Source organism: Vigna unguiculata, chromosome 5 (genome assembly GCF_037176805.1).
Source record: "Vigna unguiculata cultivar grain cowpea cultivar isolate G323 ecotype 2 chromosome 5, ASM3717680v1, whole genome shotgun sequence".
NCBI classification, from domain to species: domain Eukaryota; kingdom Viridiplantae; phylum Streptophyta; class Magnoliopsida; order Fabales; family Fabaceae; genus Vigna; species Vigna unguiculata.
Window position 1 is genome coordinate 49,563,507 of NC_140796.1, and position 20,518 is coordinate 49,584,024.

The following is a 20,518-nucleotide window of genomic DNA, read 5'->3' on the forward strand; positions in this document are numbered from 1 at the left end:
TTGCTTTTTTTTTCAATTAGATTGATTTAATTTATTTTAAATATTTAAGAGAAATGAACAAGTTTCGTGTGTTTTGTATATCTAACTCAAACTACCTGGAAATTTATATGGTAACTAAAATTTAAGAACTGAAAACTTGAATTATAAGTTAACTTATTGTGAGATAAGTTAAAATTGTAGTATTTGAATTACAAGTTAACTTATTGAGATTAATACTTTAATTTATTTCAAATTATTCATTGTATTACAATTTGAAAATTTATTTTTAAATTTTAAATTAAAAAAATTGATGATTTTATTTTATCTTAAATATAACTTATTACATTTGAAAGTCTTTTAATGTTAAAACACTTTACCCTTGATTAGTGGTGATAATTTCTTTATACCGTCCTTTGACAACAAAAAATGCTAGTATAAGAAAAAAATTAATCCAAAAGTTAAAAAAATAATTATGGATTATTCTACTACTCATCGTTCATCTTATCTATTGATATAAGTATATTTATCGGGTCCAATATATGATGCTAAATAATATGGTTTAATAAGACTCAATTAGTCTCACAAATAAAAACACTACAAAATAATAAGATACATTCAGTTAGACAAATATTTACATATTAATAGTAATTATGACAAATATCGATAGTTTAATTACATCTTAATATTCCGTAATACCAAATATTTGCATAATATTTTGTATATAAAAAAATGTCTCATATTATTATTAATTCAAGGTAAGTTGTCATTTTATTGATATTGATTACATGTATTATCACATGGATCAAAGGCCTAAAATGGCATATAAATATATCTAGTATTTTCAAAGAATATTAATTAATTATCAGATACTCTAAAAGATTCAAATACTTTTACTGAGTTGAGTGTCAGAGAGTCTTTTGCAGGTGAATCTTTTTTTAGAGCAACAAGAGATTTGATTCTAGTCATCACGAACATCAAGTCGCTACTTAAATCTTGTCACCTGGGTCTATGCTCGCATTTCGACGATAACTATAAAACTTGATATAACAATAATATGCTTGTTTAATTCTTAAAAGAAAACAGTACTAGATAAATATTATTATTTTTTGGTTTGTAACTAGTTTTGATCTAATTCTTTTTGAAACAAAAGTTTTTTTTTATTGTTTTTGTGGATTAAGAATATATAATACATTTTGGATGTAAAATTATCAAAATATATCTCTATTTAAAAGTCATATATTTTATAAAAATGGTTAGAAATTGAATAATAATCAACATATCACGTCAGCAGATTTTATACTCAACTAAATAATCAATTAACAATCTCAGTACACAATCCCTAAAAAACCAATATTGGCAAATAAAATGCATCAATATCTTTCACTTCTACAAATATTGTGTTCATTTTGATTAATTTTTAAAAGTAAGATTTCACGCCTAATCAAACCCACTAACTATATTTAGTAACAATGTAATACAATTGTAGTTATTCTTTGGTTTTTACTTAATATCGTAAAAAACATACTAGTTAGACCAATTCTTATAATTGAAGAAAGTTGTTGTATCTCCCCATTCATGATTGCTCTAAAAGTGATGCAAGCAATCATTGTACGTTAGCTAAAAGAATTACTTTCATGCTTTCAAACTTTTACTTTTTTTTATCCAATTAACTAATCTCAAAATTCAAATTTAAGATCTTTTAAACAATATATAAATTTTAAAATTAACATTTATAAGTTCAATCCTCCTTCTCTGGAGAGACATAGCCTAACTTTTAAGTATAATTAAAAACCACATATATTAATTGAACCCCAATGATAAAATACTAGTAAATAAATTATACTTTAAAAAAAATCAAATTAATATATTTATTTATTTATTTGGGCATTGGCATTAAGGGGAGAGAGTCAAGAATGTCATGCTTATTTGTCCCATTGGGCTTATCCCTTTCTCTTCGACAATTTATTGTGCCTTTTCGTCCAATCATCATTCTCATCTAAATAATTTTTTAGATCCTTTTTTTCTATTTTCTATTTGCAATTTGCAAATTACAATCTTTGCAAAATCCCCATTTTTCGAACCATTCATCACCAATTTGCAATTACAATCCTTGCAAAATCCTAATGAAAGATCTCTGTGTCTCTATTTCTTCCTTGTTCTTATTTCCCTTTTGTTTTCCTCCTATTATTGTGTACGTAGGATATGAGGAAGTTTTGACTTCTAGTTAACCTTTACTTTGCAAATTTTTTCGTCCACCCTTTCTATGTTTCTTTGGTCATCACGCTTAGATTTTTCATGATTTTGGGTCCATCTTAGGTATTCTACATCATCATTGTAGGTATAAAAAATATATGCTAGTGATACAATATGTAAATTATAGTTTCAATTTAAAAAAAAATAAAATTGGTGGGTCTAAAAATAAAAGGATTAGAGCTAGAATTTAGGTTTGTCCAAAACTATGGAAGAAAGAGCTTGTGCTATCCTTTTCAGTGCATGATGACAGCAAACATGGAGCAGAGGTACATAAGTTGTTGTTGGAGTTTTAGGAATTTACTAATTTGTTTAATAATGAGCTGTAAACCCTATCCCAACATGAAAGGTCATTGTATTATACAAAATTATTCCACCAAAAATTCAGAAACCAAAACAATTTGAAAAGTTGTTCAATTGCATAAGCTTTTTAGTGTGTTACTGGTACAGTACTTAATAGGTCTGCTTCTCACCCCAAATCTCAATGTATCCTTTTATGAATTCAGAGGTAAATGGAGACAAAGGCTCTTGTAGATTCTCAAACTTTCCTTTTAGATCTCTCTCTCTCTCTTTTTATAATACTCTACTTTTGTTTTATTGTTCTGTTCAGTAATTCTGTCAGACAAGAATTTGAAAACAGGCAAATCCATTGAAGTTCATGATATTCATGGTAGTAATTGACATAAGTAGAAATAACTTTTTTTCTATAATTGTAATTATTACTTTTAGGATTTTTCTACGATGGATCTTGAAAATTTAAGGAGATTACCCTAAAAACATAATAGAACACTAAAGAGACATAAATTGAATTTACTCGTAAAAGATTGACATCATCTCCAATTCAAAACTTTAAAATTATACTATTAAAAAAATTCATATTTTTTTTTTGTTAATTTTGTTTTGAATTTTTTTTCGTATAAAATACTTATAAATTTTGTTATGATAAAAATTTGCAAGAAATTGTTGTCAATATTTTCACAAAATATTTTATATAAAACATTTTTTACAACAAAATTTGTAGAAAATACTTACGAATTTTATAATTTTGTAGAAAATACTTATCCACTAAGAAATTATCTGTCAATTAAGATTCTTAGAAAAAATAGCAGAAAAAAAAAATTTCTTACAACTTTTTTTAACAAATTTGAAAGAAAAATCTTATTAATATGAGAATTTTTAGTATTATTAGGAGTTGATGAGTTTTTGTTGCAATATAATACTCAACTTTTCTGTTTTAAATAAATGTTAAGCTTAAACTCATACTTGGATAACCTGATCCTCTAAAATTTCATATTTAAAAATATTTGTAAAACATTAATATTTAAGATAACTTTTCTTATATACAACATGTAAGTGAATGGTTCTTTAAAAAAGCATAAATATTTACATCAAACATGGGAGAAATAAAGAGAGTTTTCAATATTTTAAAATCTTTAGAATGAAATTTGATGTTAATGAAAATATTAGGTTAAACAATAAAACCTTAAATAAATGAATAGGTTATAAAACAATGTATACAATCATAGATGCAAAGGAATGAAGTTTCCTTTTTTTGAGCTATGCGAACTTCTTGACAATGAACTTTAACTAAACACCATAGATAAATTTAATTTACATGTAAAAACTTTTTAATGATCAAGTCAGTAATATACTTCAAATATCAGTAATTACATAATAAGAAAGATTGATTGAGCTTCTATCTATATTTGATATTAAAATAAAAGTGATATTGTAACAGATTAAAATGATGATTGAGTTTTCTAGTTAATGGGTTCAAAATTATAAGATTTAATACAAATCTAATCTAACATAGAAGTCTAAAAATTAGTTAAAGAAAAAATTAAGTATTTAATACGTTTGCATGTAAGTCATTTTCAATGTCAAAATACTCAATATCATAATGAACTTTCTTATATCAATGTATTATAATAATAGGAACTAAAATTAATAATACTATAATAGAAGATAAAATGAAATATTATTACATTGTATGCATTAATAATAAATAATAGAGATTTTTTTTAATATGCAAATTTAGTGGATGATGGAGAAGTCACAATATGCATTTATGATTTGATGATGTAAAAGTATTATACTTAAAGATATGACATTCTCAACGTTTTTTTTTTCATATAGTAATGAAGTGGGTAAACGAATAGATGATTCGAAGAATGTACAATATATGAAAAGTTTTACTACGTTTCATGATTGACATCAAATGTTTTTATGGAAATTTAAATAAGTTTAAAATGAAATGTTTATAAAGATTTAACTTTTGATTTAAATGATATAAATTTATTTCTAAAATAAGTAATACTCATCATTCTATAATTTCTAATTGAGAAATTTTGTTGTAAAATAAGCTATTTTTTTGTTTGCTAGTATACATATCTATCTAATGTAAGTAGTTTTATAGCATCCACATTATTATATCATTTTTAACCCAACACAATCTAAGTTATGCCTCCATTTAAATCATGACATGCATTTTTTGAAGTGTTTTTAACTTTTAATCAACATATGATTTATTTATTAAACATAGTACAATAATAACTAGAAGTTAACAAAATGTTTTAAGTATAAATCTTTTGAAAGTATAATGATTTTAAACTGGAGTGAAACAAGAGAAGGAACACCAATAAGAGCTACTTTTAGATGGATTGGCTACAAATGAACGACTTACCTTTGAATAGGCTAAAGAATTGAACAGGAGAATAAATGTAAACGAACAAACTTCTGAGAAAAAACACATGACACATTGTGTTGGTACTGCTGAATTTTACAAATTTAAATAATGCAGGCTATGTGGACCAAATGCAGGTCAACCCGTGATTGGTCTGTATAGACTGCTGATTATGTAGGATGGAATTAAGTGAACTAATGGACTAAAATTTTCAGCCCACCTCATACTTTTCCAAGTAAATCTATGAGCTGATTCACATTGCCTATCCCATATTGTCATCCGTATTAAAATCAGTTTCTTAACAAATTTTACAAAATAAGTTAATCAAGATAAAAATAAATGCGGTCTAAATTGAACTGACTCATTTTTGGACTAAGTTATTCATATTGCAATCTAAATGGACTTAGATTAGATGGACATGTAAGTTTACAAAATGATAATTCTGTAAAATATAATTATATTTAAAAGTAAAAATAATATCATTTTTAAAAAAATATATATACGTATTATTACATTTTTTATATTAAATTAGTATAGTTGAAGTTAAAATTAATTTTATTAATATGACTTAAACTTTAAAATACATATTTTAATTTTTTAAATAAAAAAAATGATGTGTTGATTCAGCACCGGATCAATTTAAGCTTAAAAATTAAAATCCACTAAACAAAACTAAGGTTATTCGACATTTTTTTTAAAACACTCCATCAGGATAAACCAGACCAACCCAACACATTTAACAATTCTAATTATAACTAAATAACATTACATTTAGAGCTAACTAATCAAATTTTATCTCTTAAGAATCATCAGGCTCATAAATAATATCTTATTTAAAAGATATCAAGTGACTATAAATAAGGAGAACAATAATTCATTTTATGAATAAAAAATAAAAGTAATATATTTTTAAAGTATTAAAATGACATTAAATTATATTCGTAAATATACATGATTAAAGATTGAATTAATTTCTTGAGAACCTTTGCGAATAGGAATCTATTGTTTTTTCTCGTTCCCCACAAAATTACTTTATCCCACAGTTAGGTGATATAATAAAAGTAACAAAGGAAGCACGTAGAGACACGCGAACTCGTGTCTCCAACTAGTGCTCCATCTTTTTATGCCTTTCACCTGTTTGTTTAATTGTCACAAACAAAAAATGAAAGAGAAAACAGTGACGAACCAATCATCTACAATGCCATTTTCATTGCCACCTGGTAGCTTGGTCTACACATGCCCCTCTTTTTTTTTATTAACCAGACGGCTTAATCAATTTCTTCAATCCATCATGAGAACCTCTCATACGTGACCACATACCCTAAGCTTCGATATTCAATGCTATTAGTTGTTTAAGATTCATAATTAGTGATAATTTCGAATGATCATAAGATATTAAAAAAAATCAAAGTACTCAACCGCTCAAGAAAGTTAATTAAGTGTCTCAAATAGCAAAAGATACTTTATGCATTAATATAATGGAAAAGTTTGGGACAATAACTGGGGTGTCAGCCAACCCGTCACACTAAACCAAATAAAAAATTGCAATAGGGACACTTACCTAAAATAACAAAAAAAAGCACTACCAGAGGAAAAGAATAAAACACTGACACATGATTATAATACAATTAAAACTAGCTAAATATATATATTTTTATTTATTTTGATTATAATCACGAATTTGATATTAAAATAAACGTCTTTCTTCTACAAAGACATCATAAATCTTGAATAATATATATATATATATATATATATATTAATATTATATTATATTATATTTAAGATTAAATATATTTTTTGTTTATAAATTTTCACGCAAAATTGAAAATCATCTACAATTTAAATTGTGATACATTTTTTTATAAACATAAAAAATAAATAAATATAATCATTTTAATATAATAATATAAATTTTGTTCTCTCATATGTTTAATAATATTTAAGATTGACATTTGAACAAAATATGTGAAAGAGTATAAAGAATTTACGGTTAGTAAAAAACGTTTTTTAATATGTAAGAAAATTTCATTAAATAAAGTTATAAGAATAATGCCTATTTATTTTTAAAGTTCGAATACTAGATGTATCAAAATTTAAAATATAAACAAATTTCAATTTTATATTATTATAAAAAAATTCATATTTTTTGTTAATTTTATTTTGAATTATTTTTTGTAAAAAATACTTACAAATTTTGTTGTAAAAAAAATTTACAAAAAATTGTTACCACTTTTTTCTCAAAATATTTTATATAAAATACTTTTCGTAACAAATTTTGTAAGAAATACTTACAAATTTTATAATTTTGTAGAAAATAATTATCCACATGAAGGAATTATCTATCAATTAATATTTTTGAAAAAGATGACAGAAAAAAATATTTTTTTTAAATTTTTTTAATAAATTTACAAAAAAAATCTTATGTAATACGAGAATTTCTAATAATGTATTAAATTTAAAAATTAAAAACATATTTAATCATATATAAAATAAAAAGAGAGTTGTCCGTTCACATATGAATTTGTATATATATTGTTTGTAATGTTATTCTATGCTTTTGAATTCTTCTGTCCGTCCCAGTTTAGGTTGATTCATAGAGGTGCATCATGCACGTACTTGATTACAGGCAGAACAATGCACACAATTTAACAATGTTTTTCTTTGAAAAGAAGGAAGAGCACAGTTACCCATCTATATATAGGTATAAAAAAAACAAAAGAAATTTACGAAGTACGAAGAATAGTTATTTCTATGAGGATTAAAATATACGCATACATAGATAATCTTAAAAAAAAAAAACACGAGATACCAAAATAGTTGTGATTTCGAAACAGAGAATTATAATTGTTTTACCACCGAATGACCATGATATGTTGTCAAGTGCTACTGCTATAGGATAACGATATAGGCATCAAAACATTCTCACGTAGAATATTAGGGTAAGTCTCGGAATATATAATAGCCGAAATTCTTTCAAAATCTAATGTTGAAATTCTAGAAATATTTAAAGAGATAAAGCTTGAAAGAGAAGAAAAGAGAATTTCATCTATAAAAAAAGAAGAGAAATTCTGGGGACCTGGGTTGAAAACTGAAAGTGACGTACATTTTAAGGTACGAAAAACAAACTTTAAGACGTTCAAAACCCCTTTGCTTTTTGAGAATGGTATAAAGGGCTAATTAATCAATGTGTATTAGTAATTTGTAAATACTTTTAGCATTTGTGTTTACGTTTAATTAATAACAAAAATCATGACGTTCTCCATGGTAATTTACTTGATTTCTCTTTTCTAGTTAATTAAGGTGGCAAATGCATGCAGCTTGTCGAGTTTGGTTCCTCTCTCTGGATTCAGGTGAGCACCACGCTGTGTTCCAATACAAGTTTGGTAGAAAAATGTTGAAACATCATCTACTACATTTACCCACTAATTATGTGCTTAGATTAGTTTGCTTTATACCATAAATAGTTTTAAATAATATTTAAAATGAAAAGCTAAACATAGATTATGTATGAATTTTGTTTTTGTGCGAGAGCCATTTTTTCTTTGTGTCCTTGGAGTGGTCCTTGATTGCTACGCTTCAAGATGATGATGGTCTTCATCCATCAACCCAACCCAACTTAACTTTGAAGTTGACCCAAGAGACATATCTGTAATTAGACAACTTTCCTTCTTTCCTTTCCCGTTATAATTTCAGCATCCAAGGGATGTCGACTTAATTGTTTTTTCTTTCAAATCACTGTGCAAACACATCACTCTCAACCTTTTTTCATATTTTAATCTCTCTCTCTAATTTTCTTTTTAAATTATCGTGGTGATTACATTTTCACCGTCCAACTTTTGCTATCGATTACGACTTTAGTAAAAGGGAAAATTTACTATAAGAAAATTACATGCTGATGTTATAAGAACCGATAAGTAGTATAGCGATAAACCTTCATGATTGTAATCATTAAAATGCATAGATTCTAATATTGTAATCTAAGATGAATTCAGGTCTAAAGAGTCTCAATTGCCAGCATTATTGAGAGGTTTTAGATTAACCCAACATTTGTTTCTGGGGTTAGGGCTACTCGAGAGAAGTTTGTTTTTTTTTTTTCACATAATGATTTTCCCACCTCAGTCGTCAATCATGTCTAATGAGTATTCTAGCTCTCCACAAACAGTGTAACACTACAAAAACCAAACCAAAGCAAAGTAGTACTCTGTTGTTGTATTGTAATGTAATTTCACTCCAACGTTATTGATGCGAGCATGATGTCAACCCGCACTATAGTCCATGGATTATGGCCACTACTCTCTCCTCAAGTCCCAACCCCACTGCCACAGTTTCACTCTCTCTCTTTCTTTCTTTCTCTTTCTCTTTCTCTCTGACTCACCAAACAAAACAACACAGCACAAAACACACTTCTCTTCTCTCTCTAGACTCTATCTGTATCTGACTCCCGACACTGTTTCAGAACCCGACAAAAGCAAAGCAACCTCTGCCTCCTCCCTTCGCAGTTCTCACCTCTCACTCTCTCCTGCCCAGGGGCTCTTCCCGTAATAAAGCCCAAAACTTTTCCTCTTTCTGAAACCACACACACTTCCACCACTTCCATTTATTTTTCCTCGCAAATGGAAACCCACCAGAGAGAATGATATGATATCACAGTTCCACATGCTTAACCTCTTCATCTTCAACTCTTCCTCACCTTAACTCATCTATCTCTCTCTTCTTTTCCTCCGAGCGACACCACACACACACACTCTCAATCTCTCTGATGGAGAAGACGCTGGTTCTTCACAAGCTCGAAGCTCGTGGCATAATTTAGACATTTTTCTTCAAGTCTTTCTTTTCTCTACCTGGTTTACTTTCCTTTCTTTTTGCTTGTCTTTCTACAACATCCTCTGCTGGAGTATGGCATGCCGGAAACTGGTCGTTGGGAACTTGGATCCGCAGAGAAAGAGAAGTGGGGGGTTGAGGACGAAACAGGCGGGGAGAGGATCGTGCCGTGGTAGTTAGGACCCGGAATCTAAACTCGCCGGAAAATGCGTGTTTTCCGGCTTTGATAATTGCCCTTTTGTGTTTTTCTGTTCGTGCATGCTGTTGTTTCTCCATTAGGTCGGAGAAAAGAAAAAAAAGCAAGTAAATTGTCGCGTGCTTTGAGATGGGGTTTTTGTTGAAAGAAGCTTTGAGGACTCTCTGCGGTCGGAATCAATGGTCTTATGCTGTGTTCTGGAAGATCGGTTGCCACAATTCTAAGTAAAAAGCTAAATCTTTTAAGTTTTTGCTTGTTTCATCTTCCTTGTGTTGTGTGTTATTTCGTGTTTATTTTTTGTTTCATGGAATGTATAACCTGGATGCAGTGAACATTTTTGTGTGGAAATTCTGGTTGTTGGAATTTCCAAATCAATTTTGGTTGATTACTTGCTGTTATATGTTTGCTTTTGGTGCTTGTACTTTATCAGGACCTCGTATAGGAGGAACTCATACGGAATTCATGTCCATATTAGATTCTGTTTCTGGAGATTTGTTTCCAAGATATGATGGACATTTTGGGGTCTTATTTATGGGCCACTGCTTCCTTTTATTTGATTCGTATTCGTGTCCTGCAATATACTCTTTTATACTTTGGAACTTTGTGCCTTGATTGCTTCTGTTTTGTCTTCAAGAATCTTAGTTTTAATATATATAATATTTATTTAAAAATAAGTTTATCTGCCATTGGTTTACCAGGCGCACTAACTAAACTAATGGATTATTGGTTTGTGATCCTTCGCACGAATCTGCTAATTCGGAGTTTGTCTTTGTCTTTTGATTCGGTTTGGCTTTATTTACTTTTCCACTGATAGAAATCTTTTCGTTTTATTTTTAATTTTCATCTGTAAGCGAGCGGTTTATCTGCTGATCAATTTTGTCATGCAAAAACTTGATTAAAATATGTTATCTCTATTTCCTTTGTTTTGGTCCTTTGATTGAGCCTTGTCTTTTGCTTATTGAGTAAATACATGAAAGTATCTTTGTTGCTTGTCCATCGATCTCGTAACCCAAAATGGAGTTTGAATTATTAAGCGTATGAAATTTTGCTGATTTCTGCTGATTAAGTATCTTTGTTTAAGCTAGTTGAGTTACTCAAGTATGGTTTGATTTGGCAGGTTATTAATCTGGGAAGAATGCTACTATGAACCTTTGCCATGCCCTCCACCCATGTTTGGAATGGGAGATTTGCCTTATCAGAATGGGGGAGGACACTGGTTTTCTTCAGGTTCTCAATCATCTCAACTCGGGATTCAAGAGGAGGACCGAGTCAATTCTTTGATTAACAAAATGACAGTAAACAATTCAGTTATCATTGCAGGAGAAGGGTAAGTGCTTTGCATCTTCGTGTATTTGTGCATCTAATTCAGGTTTCCACAAAATTTTCAAGTGATTTTGTTGTTTATCCCATGTTACTGAACTGCCATTTTTTGTGTTATTCAGTATGGTTGGACGGGCTGCATTTACAGGCAGCCATCAGTGGATTCTCTTGAACAGTTTCACAAAAGATGTATATCCACAGCAGGTATGAATTTGATTATTGGCTTCTAGAGGTTAAATACATTTTTCTTGTAGGGAAGTTTAGAGACTTGGAGTATATATTCTTGTGAACTTTGTTTTGATTTCTTGTATCTGTGCTCCCTTTTTAGTTATACCCTGAAGTGCATCACCAACTTTCAGCTGGAATACAGGTTTGTGATTTTACTTATGATCCATGTCTGGTTGTAAAACTTTGTATTTCTGTTTCATGATGCACTATCATATTGTTTTTGCAGACAGTAGTAGTTATTCCTGTACTTCCTCACGGTGTTTGTCAATTTGGTTCTTTCTTACCTGTAAGTCCTTTTCTTTCTATTGTTCTGTAATACTGGAGAGATGTAATAATGATTTTCTAGTTTGTATTCTAGTGATTGTACCATCATTTTCTGCTGTTCCAATGTTCCCCAACTAATGCTCCAATACTTGATGACACAGATGAATGAGAATATGGGATTTGTGAATGATGTGAAGAGCTTGATCTTGCAATTAGGATGTGTTCCTGGCGCCCTTCTATCTGAAGACTATTCAGCAAATCGATTTGCTGGACCTTCCATTGTGCCGGTGTCTATTGATCCACCTGTCATTACGTCGAATTGCACTCCCTCAGTAGCTAATGGCTCCAATCAGAAAAGTAATTCATTTCATACTTCAAGGCCTTTTGTTCAAACACCTTGCCATTTAAATGTAGAGACAAGTACCTGCCAGGGTTCTGCACTGGCACCAGAAACCTGTAAAATGAACCAGATACCCAGCAACCATTGCCAACCAAATGTTATTCCAATGAGTAAAACAAACTTTTCTGGGCAACAACAGAACAGAGCTATGGAGGCTGAAGTGATAATCTCAGATGTTGATTCATGCCTGCAGCAGCATTCTGTTTCACATACTGCTAGATCTGCATTTGATAACTTGACTGGTTCTGGGTCTTTTGGTCAATCTTGTTTGAGTGATGATCATCTAACATTAATGGAGCAACAAATCATATCAGCGATTGGGAATCGAGATAATGTTAATCCTTGTTTCAATGTGTCAAGCACCTTAAACATGCCACATCTAAACACAGATGGAGGCCACATACTTGGCCACAGTATGAATTCTAGCAGTGCCCCTTTACTTGGAGGAATCCCAATACATGGTGGAATGAGTACTCTTTTGAGGTCAAATCTGATTACTAGTCCTGGTTCAAAATCTCCCAAAGCATCCACAGCTGATTTATCCAGAGAAGTTGAGATTGGTCTTCAAAATTCTGATTCTTCAACTAAAGCAAGAGGTTGTTCTTTGGCTAATTCGAGTAATCAATGCAGCACCTTTCCCATGCACGTAGAAGGTTCTGATCACAAGTGTGTTTCAACTAATCAAAAGATAGATTATGATTTGCATCAGGCCCCTAACCTCCCCACTTTCCATGTTGAGCAACGTGTGCCCATTAGTGGTCAAATCCCTGGTCTTGCCCATGATTGCGTTAGTAAAGATGATAGTATTCAATCTATGATGGGAATGAATCCCAAACTCAAACTAGATTGTACTAAACCTCCATCAGATGATGACCTGTTTGATGTTTTAGGGGTAGATTTGAAAAACAAATTGCTGAATGGAAATTGGAATAAACTCTTTGCAGACGAATTGGATGCAAATACAGAAAATATGGACAAAAAGTCAGAACCTATGAACATACCAGACAGTGGCATATTTTCTGGGACGGGAACAGACCACCTCTTGGATGCAGTGGTCTCCAAAGCCAAATCTGTCGTAAAACAAGATTCTGACGACATGTCTTGCAGGACAACATTGACAAGGAACAGTACTTCCTCTGTTCCCTCTCCTTCCTGTAGACCGGTTATGTCTGGTAATTTCCAAGGGGGTTTATTTGATTTCCCTAAGAATGGTGGTAAAACAGGTGCCACAGAAGCTACCTTTCTTAGGTCCAGATGTAACAAGGAAGATGCCGGAAACTGTTCTCAAACTAGTTCTACTTATGGCTCACAACTTAGTTCATGGGTTGAGAACAGTGGGAGTGTTAAACGTGAGAATAGTGTTTCTACTGGATACTCAAAGCGGCCAGATGAAGCTTGCAAACCCAATCGTAAGAGGCTTAAACCAGGAGAGAATCCCAGACCTCGCCCCAAAGATCGCCAAATGATTCAAGATCGGGTGAAAGAACTAAGAGAAATTGTGCCAAACGGAGCAAAAGTATTTCCTTACTTATACTTCATTCCAATTTTTTAGTTGTTTGAATATCTTGTTCAGGAACTGAGTTTTCTTTTCCTTCTGTAATCTCTTTCTGTGACTAACAGTGTAGCATTGATGCACTTTTGGAACGGACCATCAAGCACATGCTTTTCTTGCAAAGTGTGACAAAGCATGCCGACAAGCTAAAACAAACCGGCGAGTCTAAGGTAAGGGACAGTCTAAGCTAAAACAATGTTATTTGAAGAATTATTAGTAATGAAAAAATGGGATCTTTTCTTAAATATGCAGATTATTAATAAGGAAGGTGGGTTGCTTTTGAAAGACAACTTTGAGGGAGGAGCTACATGGGCATATGAAGTTGGCTCACAATCCATGGTTTGTCCTATTGTTGTTGAGGATCTGAACCCTCCTCGCCAAATGCTAGTGGAGGTAGTGGATTTTTTTGAAGTTCTTTTGTAACATATATTCATCATCACCTCTATAATCTGTTTGCTGGGTTATTTTCTGCAGATGCTTTGTGAGGAAAGAGGTTTCTTTTTGGAAATAGCCGACTTAATCAGAGGATTAGGTTTAACAATATTGAAAGGGGTAATGGAAGCTCACAATGACAAAATCTGGGCACGCTTTGCTGTTGAGGTAATACTATGCTTTTGATGTTTTCTGAACTTTGAAAGCAAAGATCATGACCATGATGAGGATAATGAATCATCCAATACTGAATTTGCAGGCCAACAGGGATGTAACAAGGATGGAAATATTCATGTCACTGGTTCGTCTTTTGGAGCAAACGGTGAAGGGAAAAGAATCTTCATCCAATGCAATGGATAATAACATGGTGTATCACAGTTTTCCACAGGCTGCGCAGATAGCAGCAACTGGAGGGCCTAGTAGCTTGCAATGAACTCATCTTTTTCATGTTTTCTTAGTGTGGATGTGTTGAGAGCAAGCACAGAATGCGCTTGCCATGACTGACATCAAATCCAATCTAAGATTTCAGGTGGACTTAACTTTCCCTAACTGTTTTACATCTCATATCTGAACTCATTTTGAAAAAGAGTGTTTAGGTACTAGGTAGTGGAGAACATGTCTAGATACTATGTATTATTCCTATGTTGTAACAGAATGTTTTGTTTCTGTGCCTCCAAACATAATGCATACTACTGTGTTGGCATTGTCTACTGATACACAACACTGAACTCTTAGATGACTTGCATCCATTTTTTTTAAATTGTGTGGGGTTGATACCGAAGCAGTTGTTGTTGTGATTCAGATAAGATGTATAGATATGGAAAGAAGGGTCTCGTGTGCTCCTTGGCTTGCTACACGCTTTCTCCTTTACCCTTTTGAAGAAGGTTTTGTAACATGTTTAAAAGTTATAACTATTTATATTTTCTGAATCTTAAAGTTTTGTATCATGCTATATATTATAAGTTTACTTGTGGTTGGTACGTTTGTGCAAACATGGGAAGGGGCAATAGAGTTCATTTTTATTGTTATTAAATTTGGAATGAAGAATATCTGCTTGCTGAAATCTGTTTAAGCCATTTTCATTTGATGTTGGTTCAAATAAAGGAGGTTTCCATCTTTTAAATAAAAACTTGAATTTGGATTCAGATCTACGTTGTACCATATTTAGATATGGGAAATGATACTTTAATTCTTTCATTTGGACTCTTTTTTAACCTCCTCGCACGGTGATACTTTAAAATTAAAATTTAATTTCTATTTTTTTTTTTAATTTAGTGTGATATGACCTTTCGATTGAGTGTTGGAGTAGAAAAAGTTCGAGTAGAAGAAGGTATGGGCATGTGCGTGTGTTGCAACAGTTTGTGTGAGAAAGAAATTTTTAAGAACTTTAAGAAATTTGTAGAAACTTTTTTATTTTTGTCCATCTTCTTGCCATTTTTTTAATTAAAGAAGAGGACATTGTTTTATCGTTGTTTGTCGGTATTCTTGACTTTTAGGATTTTTCAATGAAAAAAGATTTGGTTTTTTAATTATATTGTGCGTTTGCATTTCTGATCGTGTTATTTTGTTTGTCCAATGATAAGGTACATTAGAAAATTGTTCTTTTTTTAAGGAGTTGAAAAAAAATTTTGTAAATTGAATAGTAAAATTTTAAATAAATATATTTATTTTAATTTTTTTTTTAAATTTTATATTTGAATTTATAAATTTTTTATTTTTAAAACAACTCTAACATTTATCTATAAATTATAGATATATAAATATTTAAAACAAAATTTAAATAAAATTTAATGCAAAATATATATTTAAATAAATTTAATTTAATTTTGTTAAAAATATTAATTATAATAAAATTACTATTGTAAAATTTATATAAAAATTGAATTTGATATAGGGATAAATTTAAAATTTTATCTTCGGTTAAATTACTTTTTTGGTTATTGTATTTGTATAGTAATGTCAAATTGGTCTTTCAATTTTTCGTTGTCTCAATTTGGTTCTTGTTTTTGTAAAAATGATTCAATTTGGTCATTGTCGTTAATTTTGATCAAACGATGGTAAAGTTAATGTCACGTGTCAATTTCTGATTTTTTTGAATTTTATTGATTTTTTTTTATTTTTTACACGTGTCACTCTACATTTGTGTCACGTGTCAACATGATTCAATTTAGTCGCTATATTTGTTTTTAGTTTCAATTTAGTCTCAATTTTTATAAAAATGAAGTAATATTGTCCCTCATTAAATTGACATTCAATTCAATTTTTATATAAATCTTAGGATGATATTCTTACTAAAATTGACATTTTTATCAAATATTTATAGAAATATTTTTAAACAAATTTTTTTTTAGTTTTATTATTAAACAAAGTTAAACCTCAAATTTAATTTCAACAATTAACAATTTTGTCATCATATATACAAGTATCAAGTGTATCACATTATACAAACTTAATGAAGATTAAAAATCAAATAACTTGTCACACATAAGTTTAGGAACTAAATTTCAAGTTCAAAACAAAACCAAAGTTTAATGTTTTGTATAGAATTTAAAGTTAATTTAAAATATTTCTAGAAATATTTAATAAAAACGTTAATTTTAGGAAGAATATCACCATAAGATTTATAAAAAAGTAAATTGAGTGTCAATTTAAGGAGGAACAATATTGCTTCATTTTTACAAAAATTGGGACTGAATTGAAACTATGACCAAATTGAATCATTTTGACACGTGATCCAACTGTGGAGTGACACATGTAAAAAATAAAATAAAAAAATAAAAATTCAAATAAACCAGAAATTGACATGCGACGTTGAATTTAACACCATCTAGTCAAACTAACGATAAGGACTAAATTGAATCATTTTTAAGAAAATTAAGACCAAACTAAGACAGAAAAAATCTTGAGTACTAAAGTGACATTACTTAACAAATAGAAGGACCAAAAGAGTAATTTAATCTTTATCTTATATTTTCAATTTTAAAAGTCTCCCTTCAAATCTGAATGAAATTTTATTAATGAGTTTCTTCTACCACAATATTACATATTTGTCTCACCAATTTATTTTCATCACAATTTTCTTGACCTTGATCACTATTGGATCTTGCAAGATCACGACATACTTTCTTAGTTTGAGGCGAAAATCAAAATAAACTAAGGATGATAAAATGGGTCAGTCTAGTCCGTTTTAGTCCGGTCTGTCCTTAGTCTACTAAAAATAGATTTGACCGAATTGGCCACCACTAAAAAATGAGCCAGAAATTGCAACTCGTTCTATCTTGGCCCGTCACTTTTTTTTCTTTTTTATTTTTATAAATACTTTTACATTGTTATTTCTAAAATTTGTTTGTATATATACTTATAAAAGAATATTTAAAGCATATTTAATCATATAAATATTTTCAAAACTTTTAATTGATCAATTAATATTTTTAATAGAATAAATTAAAATAGTTATTACATTTATATATATATATATATATATATATATATTAAATTATTTTATTATAACTAATAGTTGAAACTTAATTTATAAATGTTAATGATTTAAATTATAGTAGTATTGCAAATTTACATTTTACAAAAATATAATATAAAAAATTTAATCTTTTTAATTATCTTAATTTTAAAAAATAAAAATCAAATCAAATAAAAACAAACTAGTAGAATAGGGGTAACTGACTTGTCTTTGGTCTGCCAGTTTAGCGGGTTACATGGATCAAGTCAAAATGGCCTGACGGGTTAAAATTTTTAACCTGACCCACCTTGTGTTTGGCAAACTGACGTGTCGAACACAATCTACTTTGTCACTCATACTATCGACTTTAATATTTGAAATGTGGAGAAATTCATTAACAATTGATTTTTTTTAACAATAATCTTTATATATATATATATATATATATATATATATATATATATATATATATATATATATATATATATATATATATATATAACAACCCGCACAGTAAAATCATGATTTCGTACCACCACCATTCCAGGCAAACGGAAATGCAACTCGGGATTGCCAGATTCAGAAGCGCCTTCCAACCGCAGAAGATAGCCTTCAAGGAAATAGGGGTCCATGTTTTTTTGTATATCTGGGATACCCAGATGTAGAGAATCAGCGAAAAGACAAGGTTGAAATTGGTCCAAACAGCGCCTAAAGCGATGCCTTTGATTCCAAGTTTGAACACAGAGACGAGGAGGTAGTTGATGGGGACGTGAAGGAGAATAGAGAGAGAGGCGGTGTATGTGAGAGGGAGGGTTATGGATTGACTTCGCAAGTAGATTCGAAGAGGGTGTAGCAATGATTGTGCAACAAGATCAGGGAGAGAGTAGAGTATGAAGGATTGAGCTTGGGTGGCGATGTCTTCTTGTTGGCCACAGAGGAGCAATATCTTCTTCATGTTGAGCCACAAGAATGATATGAAAATTGAAGTTAAAAGAAGAAGAACAATGGTTCTCTGCATGGCGAAGCCCAGAAGTTTGAAACGTTTGGCCCCAAAAGCCTGGCCGCAGATGGGTTCCATCCCCATGGCGAGGCCAGAGAGAATAGAGTAACCTGTGATGTTGGCGAATCCAATGGCGAGAGAACCACCGGCTAAGGCGAGCTCACCGGCACGACCGAGGAACAACATAGAGATGACGGAGCGAGAGTAGAGTAATAGACCTGTGAGCACCATGGGTAATGCTGTGTTTGCTATGCTTTTGGCCTCGTTTAAGGCCAGTGAAAAATGGGTGCTTTCTTGGGGCTTTTGGTTTTTTTCGAATGTTGTTGGGGTTTTGGGGATCAAAAGGGATAACATGTCTGGGTCCTGAATTTTGGTCGTGTGCATGTGTGGATGGCCCTCATTGCACTCACCCAAAGTGGAGGTAGATGATGATGATAACTCAGACATATGGTATGGTTCAGTTGGCGTTTGTGTGTAAATCAGAAAATCTTGGTTGGGGATTTAGTGTGTGTGGAGAGGTATTTAAAGGGAGTGGGTCACTTGAAGATTTTTGGATGTATATGGAAAATGGAATATAATATAATAATATTCATTTAAATCAATTGAGTGCACATTTCTCTCTCAGTACAATTTTGATTTGTGATTCTTCACTTTACCAACAATTCATTCCTTCCACGGATTTCAACTTTCATGGACCGTGTTTCTAGTTTTAGCTAATATTTTTCTCCCCTTAAATTTTCTTACTAGAGTTGTTTCTCTGTGGAGTGAATAACGACCAATCATTAACAATAGTTACGGTGCTCTTGACTTTGGATTGGCAAGCACATTAATTTTTATAAAACATTATCCAATAATCATGTAATCCGTATGGGTGGTGTACATTTGGACATTGCATGGAGCATTATTAGGTAAGAAAGTTATAAAAAGAATCCCAATTAATTGATTATAATAGAAGTAACAGCGATCGACATCAAAAGCAACGAGTGAATGAGGTGGTTGACTTGAATTAAGGGTTACAAGAACGAACCCTAGGTAGGACCACAACAAAACAACTGAAAAACAAAGTTGAGGTCTACTTACAGGGAGGTATGAGCTAAGGTAGCTCCAAAAAGGACGATTCACTAACTCAAGGAAGCAAAAACTGGTGTCCTAACAGAATTGCTGTTCAAGAGTTGGAGGATGGAGAGGGAACTATTTTTAGAGAGACAAATGGAAACATTAGGACTGGAAGGGAAGTTTTTGGAGATCCCAAAATAGACTGACTCTGGGCTCTCTTGAAAAATCAGGCCCAAACCCTTTATTACGACAAAATAAAATGAGAAGGGTCTCACAGTATATTTTAATACAATCAATTTGTTAGTTTTTACCTTTTATTTCAGTTTTATTAAAATTTTAAGCTCTATATTTTGAAGTTGAGAATAGTAAAAAATAATTCAAAAAATATAAAAGAATATAATATTAAGAATTATTATTTTTTTATTACAAATATATATTTTGAACCTTTGAAATAAACTATTAAATACAATATTTTAATTTATTACGTTACAAATATAACTATTTAAAATTTTATATGAAATTTTATACATATATCATTCATGTTAATTTTTCATTAAATAATATTATATATGATATGAAGATTTTAAATTTGAGAAACTAAGTGTTATTTAAGAATCCGTTAGAGAGAAAAACATACTTTATATGTCAATCAAAACAATATGTATTAATAACAAATATTAATTTTTAAATAATATTATTTAAAAAAATAAAAAAAAAATTAATTTAATTTTATTCAATGATCAGTTGACGAGAAATCATGAAAGGATAAAATAAAAAATAAAAAAATAGAATAAAAAAGAATCAATACTTTAAATACAATTTATTATTTAGTAATTTACTAAATGACTAAATAATTAGAAAAATATAAAAGAATAAA

At 30.3% G+C, this 20,518-nt stretch overlaps 1 protein-coding gene and 1 pseudogene across 2 annotated transcripts; one reads left to right on the top strand and one right to left on the bottom strand.

The window, feature by feature from the left end:
* Nucleotides 1-9,249: 9,249 nt before the first annotated feature.
* On the top strand, nucleotides 9,250-15,108 carry LHW (transcription factor-like protein). 2 transcript variants are annotated; one of them, XR_003604400.2, is made up of 11 exons: nucleotides 9,250-10,156; nucleotides 11,050-11,259; nucleotides 11,375-11,456; nucleotides 11,581-11,622; nucleotides 11,707-11,766; nucleotides 11,906-13,660; nucleotides 13,765-13,866; nucleotides 13,949-14,089; nucleotides 14,171-14,296; nucleotides 14,388-14,657; nucleotides 14,931-15,108. XR_003604400.2 is itself a non-coding variant. In XM_028070694.2 (10 exons), the coding sequence occupies exons 1-10, from the start codon at nucleotides 10,062-10,064 to the stop codon at nucleotides 14,559-14,561; spliced, it is 2,787 nt and encodes a 928-aa protein (XP_027926495.1). In that variant the 5' UTR covers nucleotides 9,250-10,061; the 3' UTR covers nucleotides 14,562-15,064. The 2 variants fall into 2 exon arrangements, 1 of the variants encoding a protein (XP_027926495.1); XM_028070694.2 differs by having other exon boundaries at nucleotides 14,388-15,064.
* A 2,679-nt stretch (nucleotides 15,109-17,787) lies between these two features.
* On the bottom strand, nucleotides 17,788-19,072 carry LOC114184738 (protein DETOXIFICATION 49 pseudogene; annotated as a pseudogene).
* Between the last annotated feature and the right edge of the window lie 1,446 nt (nucleotides 19,073-20,518).